The 14,930-nt window shown below is 35.2% G+C and overlaps 1 protein-coding gene across 17 annotated transcripts in view; it reads left to right on the top strand.

Annotated features, from left to right (window-relative positions):
• Positions 1–14,930, top strand: part of rfx1a (regulatory factor X, 1a (influences HLA class II expression)) — a 63,573-nt gene that overhangs the window by 17,225 nt on the left and 31,418 nt on the right. For 5 of the 17 annotated variants that reach the window (XM_087241876.1, XM_087241878.1, XM_087241875.1 and 2 more), the window contains 3 exon segments: positions 2,903–3,256; positions 5,917–6,026; positions 9,403–9,498. In XM_087241876.1, the coding sequence (XP_087098002.1) occupies positions 2,917–3,256; positions 5,917–6,026; positions 9,403–9,498 (546 nt within the window). In that variant the 5' untranslated portion in view covers positions 2,903–2,916. 17 annotated transcript variants of the gene reach the window in all.

Raw genomic sequence — 14,930 nt, 5'->3', positions numbered from 1 at the left:
TTTTGAATGTGGGCTTAAGTGCCCCAAAACAAATGTGCAACCCATCATTTAAAAAGCAATAGTCACATGCTGAAAAAGGTGGATAGTATCATTAAATCATGCATTTAAAGAAATTTGAGTAACGGAAATTAAGTAAATTAGTGATGACTGATGAAATTCATAGCATTTAACAAATTCTGGGAACTAACATCGAGATTTAAAGAGTTAAAGATTTTGGAAAAAAATAGCTGTTATGTTTTTTATTAGACAATAGCACCTTTTTGAATATATTTCATTTTTTTTAGTCGCACTTTGTGTTCTTTTCAATGGCGAGTGCCCTCATTCATTTGCAAGCTGTGATCAGGTTACTGGTAACAGGACACCACCAGAGGCTCTGCCCTAACCTTCCCTTCTCTTCTCTTTGCTGGCCCAACAATGCTTGTAGTCTTCAGGGCTTTCATATAATTGTGTGGTTGTACCAAGGCAGTGTTTAGTAAAGGTGATTAGAGTAAATAAAGATCATCACTAGTAGACATAGGTTCTTTGGATCATTGGGACATTACCCTAAACCTAACTTCCCTAGCAACACCCAGCTTTCCCCCAACACCCCCTAACTACCCTAGCAACCCTCAGCCTCCCCCCAACAAATAACATTCTACAAATTTCCTTTTGCAAACACAGGACTTCATTCACTCGTTGTTTTCTTTATAGGGATATTAATTTTGAATTGTAAGAAAAAAACATGTTCATAAATGTTCATCAAGGTCATCAATCAGTTGTATAGGCTTTTGTTGAATCTGTAAAATTTATCTTACGTCAGGTTTATTTAATAGGAATTCAGGCAGAAAATTCTACAGTCAGATAGCAAAGTGGAACAAAAGAAATCTTTAACCACTGGCATATCACTCTGTAACCCAAGATTAGATAAATATAGAACTAAGCTTGTTTCTATAAATTCAACTGAAATTTGTCATTTGCAGTGCTTCTTAAAATTGTATTTTTTTGCCTGATTAAAGCCATTAAAGAGATAGTTCAATCCAAAATGTAAATTCTGTCATTATTTTCTCACCTTTGACTTGTTAGGAATCAGTTTGAGATGTTTTGTTCTGTTTAACACAAAAGAATATAGGAGAAAGTTAAAAACCTGTAACCCTTGACTTCTTAAGTATTACTTTTTCCTACTAAGGATGTCGATGGTTACAGCTTTCCAACATTCTTTGAAATATCTTCTTTTTTGTTTAACAGAAAAAAAATGGTCAATCTGGTTTAAAACAAGCCACAGGTGAGTGAATTATAACAGAATTTTTTTTTTCTGTGAACTATCCCTTTATACTTAGGGCTCTATTTTTAATGATCTAGGCACAAAGTCTGAAGCGCAGGGCACAAAAACATTAGGGGAGTGTCCGAATCCACATTTGATATTTTAAGGACAGAAAAATATGCTATGCGCTGCTGCGCATGGTCTTACAAGGTGAGCTTAACCAATAAAAAATTATTTAAGAATGGAAGCATTTGCTATTTACATGGCGAACTTTGTAAGTGTAAAAACTGAGTGCTTTACTAGTTAGAAAACAGTTAAACAGACCATCTGCAGCACGAGGATAAAGAACAGGCCACCTCCAATCAGGCTTTACTTTCACTTTCACTTTCTCTCTTTCGTGGTAAAGGAAATTTGTTTTGCTCACAGACATTATGCAACATAATTAATTTCGTTTGTTAAGCGCACAGCTTTGTTTCAAAACTATTTCTAAATTCAGCTCTAATTTCCAGCAAACGTATAAATGAACATAATAATGGAGTGTGGTCCAAATACACATACAGTCCAAAACCTGACAGGTGGACAAATCTAAGCTTGTTTTAAATAAAACAAACATAAATATGCATATAATAAATACTACTACTCCTAATAATAACATTATACAAAAGCAAGTTGACAACAAAAAAAATCCCCCTGAAATGAAGAAGGCATAAAGGCAGTGGTTTCTATATTGATGTAGAAATTTTTTTTTTGTAATATTTTAATCCTTTAATTCTTTTTCATTTGTAAAGATATTTGTGTATTGCTGTATATCCGGTATGTAGGCCTATTAAGCAATGTGTAAGCGAGGTGCACAACTAACGCGCTCTGCGCTGGACTTTAGACCTGCTTTCAGCTGGTCTATTGCACAGTCTATTTTAGTACCTCAAAATAGCAACGTGCCAACAATGTGCCGTAACACACCTCTTTTTTAGACCGGCACACCCTTGAGTCCACAAAGTGGCGCAAATAGATTTGCTATTTAACAGCATGGCGGAAAACAGGAAAGTTAGGGTTGCGCTGGTCTGAAATTAGCAACACATAGGGGCAAACCAGGGCAAACACGTCTTGCGCCTTATTGGGCCGGGTGTATGATAGGGCCCTATGTCCTATATGCGCTTAAGCTCAACCACTCTCAATGGCACAGCTATAGACACAACAGCCAATTTCATTTTGTTTTTTTTTTTAAAAAGGGGAGGAACTAATATATATCCCGCCCTGTCTTGATGTCTCAGTTGATATTATGTCAAACATAAATAAAATAAAAAATTAGAATAAAATGCACATTTCAAAGCACTTCAGGGAACCTTTAAAATGCTATCTAATAAGCGATATGACTGTACATAATCTCTTAAGCGTCCTTCTTGTTTGAACTTGGCTAAAAGATGTTGTAAACAACAAAAAGCTTTAAGTTTATTTGGCCAATAACCCATATGTCTTATCAAACTTTGTGTCTAATTATTTTTACTTATGTGCTGGAAGTAAATTGGTCATGCGCGTCATAAAATAAACCCCTTCATGGTGATACACACTCTTCCCTCAAATCAGGGTCTTGATGAAAAGTTTATTTTGTTTATTGCATACTATTGTGAATCAATAATCGATTTACCCTTTTATTTCATTCAGACCAGGGTAACCCAATGGCAACTCCAGCATACGTGAGGGAGCTGCAGCAGACCTCCCAGCCTCAGGGGGGCAGTGTCACTCCTACATCAGGACAGGCCTCTACTGTGACGGCGGGTCCTCAGCAATTCCTGGCTGAACTTCAGACTACAGGAGCCACGCCCTCAGCAGCCCCGCCAACTGGTCGGACCACACCTCCCACCTCACAAGCACAGAAGAGCCAGGCGATTGCACAGGCTCCACCCACACAAGCCCCGCCCACTCAAACTCAGTACGTCACGGCTGAGATTCAGAGCTCACCTACACAGTCCAGCAATGCTCAGAATACACCGCAGTACATTGTTGTCACAGTTACAGGTAAGAACTAATCAACCCCTTGAAGAATGGCTATGATGAATGAGAACAAAATACACTCAAAATGATGCTTGCTGTTTGTTCAAACTATTTATTAAAATGAGCTAAAACATCACAATTCTTTAGTTTCTTCCACAACAGATCTATTATGTTCAATTCACTTAACTCTAGGGATGTAGCGATTTACCTGACTCACGATTCGATACGATTTACAATGCTAATCTCACGATTTTTTCACTAAATTATTTGAAACAAATTTAAGGTGAAGAGCCCTTTAATCTTTGTAGCTCTCGTCAGAGCAAGTGGAGCTGCAAATCTTCCGGTCCACAAAGTTTGGCTTATTAATAGGTTTTTTTTGCATATAGATTTTTTTTTTCAAATATGATGCACGGTTTAGGTGCATCATATTCGTTCTTCTGTTAGTGTAAGTAAACGTCTTTTTGCAGTATTTGCACAGAGTTTGTCTGCCACACTTTCCCAGTGTCATTTTACTCTGCCGCCCCACCTCTTGGTGGCAGCGATGCTTATGTGCAGGTAAAGCGAGATTGTGGCTGTAAACACAGCGCCCCTTCTGTTCAAAACATGTATTGTGATTCATTTAACATTTAAACCGGTTTGAATTGGCACACATTTAAATCAATTTTCAACCGACTCTCAGTGAATCGTTACATACCTACTTAAATCTGTAAAACTTTTAACTTAATTCCTTCATGTTGCCCCAACACTGATCAATTCTGTGGAACCCATCATTTTTTTTTACAGTGTACATAGATATATGTGTATGGAAACAAAAGCCTTTGATCATTTTCTTGCATGGATATTTTTACATCCTTTTGGTAATAGATCTTTGATGTGATACGATGCTAATCGAACTGTATGAAGGTAACATATACTTTTTATATTTTTGGATTGGGCAAGTGATTTTATGCTTTGATTCGCTTATGAAAAATTTGTCCTTACAGTAGCTACACTTTAGATATACAGTATATAGATATACATTTATGGAGGTTTGGTTTGATCAGTTTGGTCTTCCAGTGTTTTATCATCACACACATACTTAAACTGATACAGAAAAATCTATATACGACAATATATAGATGTACCTGTGTTTACTAACTGTTTATTCAGTTAAACATAAGTTTTGCAGGTCTATATATGCTCGAAACAGCGATTTTTGATCACCTTGATCTGACTAAAGTCATAACTGAACTAAACAGAAATGGAATTAAGACATGGAGTATGCATAAGTGGCATTATTGAAGTAAACACCGCAATCAAACTATTACCGTCATGTAGGACTTTTCGCCATATTTTCCGATAAGATCCAGACACACGCGACTGTCTGTCTGTCTGTCTGTCTGTCTGTCTGTCTGTCTGTCTGTCTGTCTGTCTGTCTGTCTGTCTGTCTGTCTGTCTGTCTGTCTGCCTGTCTGTCTGTCTGTCTGTCTATCTATCTATCTATCTATCTCTCTATCTCTCTCTGTCTGTTTCTCTGTCTCTCGCGTGAACTGCAAAGGTTGTTTTTTTTTTTTTTTTTTTTAATCGGCGTGCGTTATTAAACCCAATAACACTCTCACCAGTCCTTACTCCTTATTTGCAGCTAAAACCCCAGTTTGTTACGGGGGTATGAATGAAATGTTCATGAGTGAAAGTGAAAATGCTGAACTGCAGTTAAAGTCACCCAAAATTACAGGAAACTCTGACATGAAAGCAAAACACCTTAATTATATTATTGTCTATTAAGGCAAATAACTAGATTACACATACACTACGGGCAATTTAGCTTACCAATTCACCTGTACCCTTGTCTTTGGACTCATGGAGAAAACCGGAGCACCCGGAGGAAACCCACGTAAACGCATATGTATGTATATATATATATATATATATATATATATATATATATAGCAGTAACATAACCTTTGTCATAAATGGCAGATATCAAACGTTCAGGTTTCCTGAATGTTGCTACTGTTATTACAGTATCAATCATAACAATTTTGGAAGTCATGTTCTTCACAACTGAAACCTGACACTGTGCATGTGTCCATTTAAGGACTGGAATATTATATGGAAACTTTACACACTGTATGGAGCCATAGGGACCAGAATATCGTAAGACACGTAATAGTAGTGAAATGTAATTTTTGCCACTAAAGGCCTACGTTGAACACCATAGCAACCATATAGCCAAGCCTTAGCAACATAATAAACCCACAACTTACCCTTAAGCCTTACCACAAAGCAAAAATCTGAAAAATGCAAAATGTGCATATATATTTATCATTTTTGAAATATATAAATGGTTTATTTGACTATTTCTAAATGCATTCATTCATTTTGTTATGCATATCATCCATGCGTCAGTGAAAGTGTGGCACAAGCAGCTGCAAGGTCATGAATTTAGTTTCCAGAGAAAGCAAAACCATATGAAATTTATACCGTTTATAGAGAATTTAGATAAAAGTTTGAACCAAATGTTTAAATGTAAAAGCATTTTGTTTTTTAAAGAATGTGCCCTCTTAAGCTTTACTCAAAATAACTCCCCCCAAAATATCAGAAGCACAAATCAACTTTTGTCCATCAAGAAGCTGTTATAAATCACAATAAGGAAGAATTTCTTGCTGACTATAAGAGTTTTGTCTTTTCTTGTGTTCCTCTAGAGGGTTCTCTACACTCTAGTGACTCTGTGTCAGATTCCAGTCCTCCTGCTGCTGTGGTCCAGACTGGAGTTCCCACACAGGTGGTGCAGCAAGTACAGTCAGCCCAACAGGTAAAACTAACCCTAAACCACAACCCTGCGCACACCTGAACACCCACAACTCTGAAGTGCCATACAAAAGTGTTAAATGAACAAATAATTCTAATAGAAGTCTTCAAAAGTCCTAAGTAAATTAATTGGTCAAAAGTAACAGATTTGCCTTTACATTTGTTCTGTTTGGATCCAGTGTAAATAGATACTGACAAAAATATATAAAACTCTCTGAATTTATTTGACTTTTCAAAATGTGATGTTCCCAAAAACACTCAAATAGTAATAAAACTATTCAATAACTCTAAAGCTATTTGTTTTTACTTCAGCTTTCAGTTTCTTGCATGGTGTTTTTACTGCAATATGGTGTAATTAAATAAAATTTGGTTCGATCAGACAACATGCTGCTGAGGCTTAGAAAACTAGGAGAGAATTATTTCTAAACACCTGGGCTTTAATGAGTTCACAGATGGGGGAATTCAGCACTACTTGTGGTTTGAGTTATCTAGAACAGCAGTTCTTAGAAAAGCAGTCCTAAAACAAATGAAGCTAAACCATAGAAGGATCTTTTTTTGCCATAAGAAAAAACACAAACACACTACCGTTCATGAGCATTTATGGTCACCACATAGGAAACCAATGCTACCAATTTAAAAAAAAATAATTTGTTAATGTTTTACCAATTTTAAAGGCATAATTCACCCAAACTGAAAATTCTCTCATCATTTACTCACTGTTCATTTGTCACAAAATTGTTTTTTTATCACTTTATTTTTCTGCTGAGCCTAAAAGAAGAAATTCTGAAGAAAGCTGGAAGCTGGTATAGGCTATCCACAGGGTTTTAAAAAGTCTTAAATCTCAAAGGCAAAATTTTAGGCCTTAAAAAGTCTACTGAAATATTGTGTTGTAGGTCTTAAATCTTTTTTTAACAGGTCTTACTTTGTTCATGTATATCTACCCAATCTGGCCATTAACACCCATACAATCACCAACAATCCCAATCTCAATAAAACATTAATTTTTTATTTAAAAATAGCATTTGATTACTTTCATTACAGTAACATTTGTTTAAATGTTTTTCATTTATTTACTGCTTAGTATACAGACCTGACCTTTATGTTTTATTATTAAATTATTATTATTGTATTATTGAATGTATAATTCTAATCGTTTTTTGATAGGGCAATTGAAAATCTTTTCCAACTGGGATGTAAAAAAAATCCTTAGCATTTTGCTCTGTATAAGTGTAAAATGTCACTCATAATGCTGTTGAAATGTCTTAAAAACTTGGTGAAACCTGCAGAAACCCTGTGGTAAACATTGACTTCAATATTATTTGTTTTTCCCATTATGAAAGTCAATGTATACCAGATTCCAACTTTCTTTAGTTTAGAATATCTTCTTTTAGGTTCAGCTGTAAATTTTCAGTTTTGTGTGAACTATGCCTTTAACACCACTCAGTAGATTTAAAGCACAACTGTAATTCCCCAAAGATTCTAGTAAATCTTTTTTAGAAGGTTCACAGACTGTATATCAACAGGAAAGCAACTAAGGGTATGTGTAAAAATAGAAGACCTGTGTTTTTTAGACCTGAAAATGCAACTTTTGAAAAAAATAAAAATTCACAGTGCAAGTTTTAGAAAACAATACTGTTTTTGGCCGCATTTAAACTACAAATGTGATTTTGTTAAAGCAATTAATTGTTCAGTTTATAAGCCCACACTTAATTGTGCACAGTCTAGGCTTGGGGTAATAACCATTTTCAAGGTATACCGCAGTTTGGAAAAGTCAAGGTTTTAAAACCGCCAACAGTTTCTGTTATACTGTTCCTACCGTATATGCAAGATTTAAAAAAAACAATATATCTTTAGATGCTATTTTAAATAGTAAAGAAATCTGTGTTTTTGAAACTAATCAGAATCAGAAAAAGCTTTATTGCTAGGGATGTTCACACATACAAGGTATTTGTTTTCGTGACAGAGCTTCTACAGTGCAAATGAATTACAGAGACAGGACAAAAAACAGATAGTAAATATATTTTAAAAATAGAAGTAAATAGTGAATGCAAGTATACAAACTGACAAGTGTATGTGCAGGCATATTACTAAACACAAAATTATATGTGCAGCTGTTAGTTAAAGCTGTTAATGAAAACAGCAGAAGTCAATGACTGATTAGAACTATTTCACCTGACATGTTTACTGCTCCAATATGTTTTAAATGTTTCTTAAATTAAAATATATAGCGTTTAAAGGTGAAAAAAGTTTTGGAACCTTGGATATTTTTATCCAAGGTTATCATATCGTCAGAATCATATACCGGCCCATGCCTAGCACAGACACTGTCCTGGCATGAATAATACAGCATTTTCAGTCGTTTTTATGTACTATTTTGACAATGTTAGCAGCTGAATGCGAAACATTTCAGAAATGAAAAGTAAAAACTTTTAGGCTTTAAATAAATCATTGTTGAATAAATATATCCTAAATGTCAAAGTGTACATATGAAGACTTAGGATGCAAAAACCTCTAAATGCCATTTGCCATTTATTTTCTAAAATGAGCATTTATCTCAACCTACACACGAGTCAGAGAAAAATGCTATTTAAGAAGAAAATATCAAACATTGTCATTTAGAGTTTTTTTTTTTAATCTAAACTCTTCATATCTATAATGATCCATCGCAGGAAACTATGTGATATGCAGTTTTATAGTTTATCATTTGCATAGTAAAGTAACATAAATATAGTGCCAGACTCCAAGAGCTGGTTTGCTGTTTTTACATGTTTACCAAAGCTTACCATGTTTATTTTGTTCAATATGATTTTAGATTAAGATGCATGCAATTTATGAAAAGTAACAATATGATATTTATAGTATTACAAAATAATTATATTTCAAATAATCTACATAACTTTCTATTCGGTAAACAATCCACCAAAATATTAAACATGTTAATAATAAATGTACAATCCGGAGATTACAATGATTTCTGAAGGATCGTGTGACACTGAGGACCTGCTAAATTCACCCTAGCTGTCACTGGAAAATAATACATTATAATATATAAGAGAAAATAACAGATGGATACTAAATTAAAGTGAGTAGTATTCAGGGTAACGTGATCTGAAAATCACTGTCCCAGAAAAGATGGCTTTTTGAGGCCACTGATATGAGTCTTTATTTCATTTCAAATACAAGTGCTATTCATTTCTTCAGGGGTCAGATTTTTTCATTATGAATTTTTATTGTCTGAAAGCGTGTAACTTCATTCAGTGGAAATACATTCACACAAACAAAGAGCTGTGAACTGTGACCCGGTTTCAATAAAATAGACAGTGGCTTGTCATTCTCACAATAGCTTGTTCAACAAGCTAATGTATTTCATTTTTCGACAGAGGTCAGTAGTTCAAGCCACATCTCAGACAACAAAAACAGAGCCGGGCACGCAGCTGAATGTCACCAGCCTACAGTCCGTGCACCTGACACAGGAGGTGAGCTCTAACACTCATGTAGATGTGCTATTGTGTCACTTGAGACTGGCTTTGCAGTTCATTAGATGCCTATGATGTCCACTGTCTCTCTCTATCTCTCTCTTTCTGTGAAATGCATGATGACATTTCATATTTAATTTTGTAATGTTCACACCCATCTACCTTTTAATGTATTGCATTGAAGGGGTCATGACATGGATTTCTGATAATGAAATAATAAAATATATTCTTTGAGGTTAATTTTTACTGTTTTTGCTAAATGCAGAGATGTTTTTAACTCATTCTAAACCTTCGTAGCTTTTTTAAAATTGTAAAAAAAAAAAAGTGTAAATGCATACAATGCAGTATTTGTTTTTAAAGAAACATTTTTTTGTTTATTTTTTTGGAAATATTCTAATTTTACAAGCTCTGTAGATTTAAATACCAGTTTTTAGAGTTAGTTACATTTTTTGAAACTATTCAGATGATTTTTGGGTCTGGTTGGAGCACATTTAGCTTAGCTTAGCATAAATCATTTAATCAGATTAGACCATTAGCATCTACAGTTGCTAAAAAAAAATCTAATATTTTTGATCCCTACTGTAGTAACATTATTTTGTGGGCCGATATGAACTATGCTCTCATTCTGGCGTAATGATATTATGCAGCACCTGAAAGTAGTCCTCAGCTAACTAAGTAAAAGATTATTAAATATGAAAATGATCAAAACCCTGACATTTATAGAGTGAGTTGGTTATCGACAAGGGAGCTTTAATGAGAGTATTTCCAAAATAGGGGAGTGTTCCTTTAAATCATCAGCTTCATGATGAGGCACTGAGTCTGTTTCAGCTCACTGGATTTGTTTTCTGTTGTTGCAAGTTAAAGATTGTTTAGCATGGAACATACAGCACTCATCTTTGCCATTTGCCAGTCAGCTGTCCAGTCACAAGGGAAATACCTCACAGATCAACTGTCACAACGTTCTTGTTGCAAGTTGTACAGTGACATCTACAACCAAAAAACATAAAAGAGGTGGAGGATTTAAAATGGCTCTACACTAAGAACATTTTGGACAGAAACAAGTGCACTGAAATCAGTTTTTAATATATGAAAATTAGTCACTAGATTACTGCACAGCACATCACTTTCCAAACATTCCACAACCTGACAAACTCTGTCTCTATGCTAATCTTGCACAAAAACCACCACAATGACACTTCATTTCAACATCTTTCTTTCTGTCTGATGCAAAACATGCTGGGAAATAGAAATCTGCTTCTCAGTATTCAGAATAATGCACTTATTGTACATTTCATGTTCATTTTTGTCCTATTATTTTCAGTGAACTTTCATCGTTTGAGTGCAATGAACTCATTTCATTTAATTATCACTGTTCAGATTAGCTGTGCCCGCGTGACGTCAAAAATCTCAAAATATCCAAGTGACCCATTTTCGAATGTTTTAAATAAATGCTTTGTTTATAATAAGGAAGACACATCAGTTGCCACCTCCTTCATTTCTCATGTCATGACCCATTTAAAGGCACAGTATGTAAATTTCTCCACTGTAGATGCTACATATGCACAACAAACAAAGATGTAGTTTGATGATATTGTGACTTAGTGTGGAATCATAGGAGTTATGGTCTTAATCACATCTATGAGCTAAAGAATGCAAATCTTTTATCACGGTAGTAGTTTTGCACGGCGTTTATGCAAATTCAAACCACCTGCTGCGCCCTGCATTTTTGACGGAGCGCTTTGTGTGCATGCAGCTCAAAAAAGTCAACTCTGTGCAGCAAAAACACCCAAATGTCATGTGCGCCTGCTCCAGCACCAAGATTGTTGATACAGTGGTTGCCTAGCAACATAAAAAGTGCAGTCGAATACTACAGTACATAGTAAATTCAGCAAAAAAAAGCAGTGTAGTGCACCTCTTGTTTTCAGAACTAAAAAGTGTGACACAATAAGACATGAGCACGACAAGGGACCAAAGCAGTAGAAGTTTTGTTATGCCACAGTCCACTGCTTTTGATCAAATGAAAAAGCAGTGTTGCTCTTCTGTGCAGTCCATTAAAACACAAAACATATTAAAGAGCCTTTGCTGTTTTTCTGTTTTCTATAAAAGCAAATCAGAAATCGAGTGTGTGAGACGTCATTAGCACACAAGGAAACGCTCTGTTACTAGTTAAAATGGCTAATTTCTCTGGATTTGAACGCTCTTCAGAACATTTGAGATACTGTAAGCACACAAGTCAGCAAAATATAACATTGTTGTAATGGTATTTATAATCTTTTAATAAAACAAACTTACATATTGTGCCTTTAAAGCAACAGTTTATTCCAAAAAAGTGTCTTAACCAGTCTTAAGACAGTTGTCTAACCCTCTGTTGGTTGATTTCAGAGCACTTTTTTCAGAGAGGGAGAAAGTAAATTGAGGAGACAGAGACAGATAGAGGACTGGTTGGAGCATAGGCCAGCAGTAGTACTACTAGAGAAGCACACTAACCCATTTGGAGAGAGTTTATCTTACGCTTCTGTTGATGGAGGTTTGATGGACTTCTCACCTGTACCTGTGGCCTATTCACCCGTCAGCTTCTCGCTTCCGCTGGTGGCAGTGGGCTGGGAGACAGACGGGGTCTCCTACACCTCTGCTCCTGTGCCAGATGTGCAGTCTTTCCTCTATGAGATGTCTTCTGCCCATAGAGTAGGTGACTTTAGTTAAACACAGTGTGTAGGTGAAGCTGTGCCCAGTCAGTGAGAGTCAGTTGATTGTGTTAGATTGTAGTGCAGTGATTTCCAACCTGGGGTTCATTTTCTCAGCAGATAATATTGCGTGCTTCATTACAAAAAAAATGATTTAATTAAATTAACTGCTACTAGTAGTGTAACGGATCACAAATCTCACTGTTCGGATCACACTACGGTTTTTGAGTCACGGATCGGACCATTTTTCGGATCAGCAAAAAAGAGAGGAGATGAATGTCATTTGCTTTCCATTTATACAAAGTATTACTTCAAAAACCATTGGTTTTTACAAACAGAACTTAGAACCTGTAATTTGAATAAAATAAAAAATCAAGAAAGAACCTATTCAGTGACATAATTTTGATGGTTGTTTGTCGCCACCCATTGGTTACACAATGTAATCGCTACAATGTTCACCAGCATCAAGTTCCATTTAACAGTGTTTATATCTGAACTATAAACTGTTCTCCCAGTGCTTCTGTGTTATTTAATTGTTTGTAACTAACTAAAAATGTGTAAAAACTGAATCTCCCTCGATCAAACGCAGATTTGAATGCAGCGCTTCGAAAGATTGATAAACAATGCAAATCATTATCATTTATGTCACGCGGGTTTGAATAGAGATCCCGATCTTTTAATGATTAATTGTGCAGCTTTAAGGCTCGTGCATTTCCCGTGGATGCTTTTTCCTTGCGTTTTCCTCCGACGTTAAACTCCACAAGACTAAATAAAGGGCGCTAATGTGATCGTGCACACCAACGCGCAAAACCCCAGGCGTAAAAGCTTAATTTTTAAAGAAACGCCTCATGCTCGTTTTTTTGTTATGACCTAAATTTTACAGTCTATAACCTTCTCCTCCAATCAGATTGCACATGCACAGAGCTGCTGAAGTTACAGTAAACAGCACTTAGAGGCGCTCAAGCACAAAATTGTCAATGCGAGTGCACATTGAAGAAGATACGTGGAGCTGCTTATTGCACTGGTGAACAATAATCATTTCCTCATCACTAGAGCTGAAACTGCTACTAGAACCATCCATGCTTGTTCGAGTCACCAGTAACTTTAACAACAAGTGTGTGAACTTCCCCTCTTCCTCTTCTTCTGTGTTATAAGTGGGGTATCAGAAGCTTAAAGTTGTGTAGCGTCATCTAACGTCAAGGAGTAATTTTACATACTCTTCTGCTTGACGCCAGTAAAAATCGCCTGGGTTTGAATCCGGTGTGTACGAGCCTTTTGACTGAATGCATTAATGCAGGCTAAACAGTGACAGAAAACACCTTTAATTTACTACCTAAGAAAGCAATTAGGTCCCACCACAACTTGTTTCATCATCATTATATTTTACAGGCAACCAAAAATGCTTTCACACACGTGATTTAAATGACGTGATAGGCAATCTTTCTGTAATTGTTATAAATGTTGGATTAACCTACAAGTAAAAAAAGAGTTATTAATCTGCGAATTACGTGGGTTCCGAACTGTGGGTTGTGATCCATACGGACCATGGATCAACCGTGACGCAATCTGCTATACATTATGGTTGAAAAGTTTGACGTCTATACATTTTTCACAAGTCTGTTTATGCTCAACTTGTGCTGATTTTTTATTTATTTTTTATTAAAAAATGCTGTTATAAACATTAAAAGCAGCAATAAAAATGTACACAAGTTAAATGGGTAACACTTTATTTTGATGGTCCATTTGAGTATTAGTAGACTGTTTGCTTAATATCTGTTGATATGCTCCTTCAACAGACATTTAACTGACTATAAGAAACTTTGCAAGTACATGTCAACTTACACTAACCCTAACACTAACCTAACAGTCTACTTCTAATCTAATGAGGATTAGTTGGAATGTAGATGCAGTGTAGCTTGTTTTCAACAAACGGACCATCAAAATAAAGTGTGACCAATAAATCTTCAATAAGTATCTTTAAATATTTGTATTTGGAAACCTTCAAAAAAAATTCTAAAAAAATGTTAAGCAGCACAAGCATTTTCAAGAATGACAATGATAAGACATGTTTTTGTAATGGACACAGAAAATTCTGCTTTTAAAATATATTACCATTTCAAATTTATTCTAACAATTTCTCGAGCTGCATTTGCTTAATAAAAATACAATAATAAACATCCATAAAACAAATACAGTTATGTATTTTATATTTAATAAATTGTAAATTTTATATTTAACATTAATATTAAATCAATTAAATCAAGTCTTGCTACCCCTTCCACCTTTAAATGTTAATGTATATAAAATAAATTTATTGTGTTTTGGTTTTAATACAAGTAAATAATTGTAACTTTTTTTTTTACATTTTAAATATATATATTTCTTGGTCCTAAAAAAGCAAAATAACTCTTCCCCATGTTTATCCAATCAAATGCAATTGTTTTCTGATAATTTTTTTAATAATACAGCAATACAAAAACAGTATGTTGGAACACAAGTGGAACACATTTCCATTTTAGTGAAGTTTATTCATAAACTAATTTCGAGAGGATCACGTGCTTATGATTTATCACGTCCAGTCTCGCATTTGCTAATCACTAATCTTCCAATCATATGAGCCCTAAGGCACCATAAATAGTCTAAGTTTCCAGTTCACTTTATCTTCGTTTGGAAGAAACCCCCCTCCTCCCCTATTCTCCTCCTTTACCTGTAATTGGGCGGCACGGCGGTCCAGTGGTTAGCACTGTG

The sequence above is a fragment of the Danio rerio genome, chromosome 3 (genome assembly GCF_052040795.2).
Source record: "Danio rerio strain M-AB ecotype USA chromosome 3, GRCz13ab, whole genome shotgun sequence".
Taxonomy (NCBI): Eukaryota; Metazoa; Chordata; class Actinopteri; order Cypriniformes; family Danionidae; genus Danio; species Danio rerio.
This window is presented reverse-complemented; position numbering and strand designations above follow the sequence as displayed.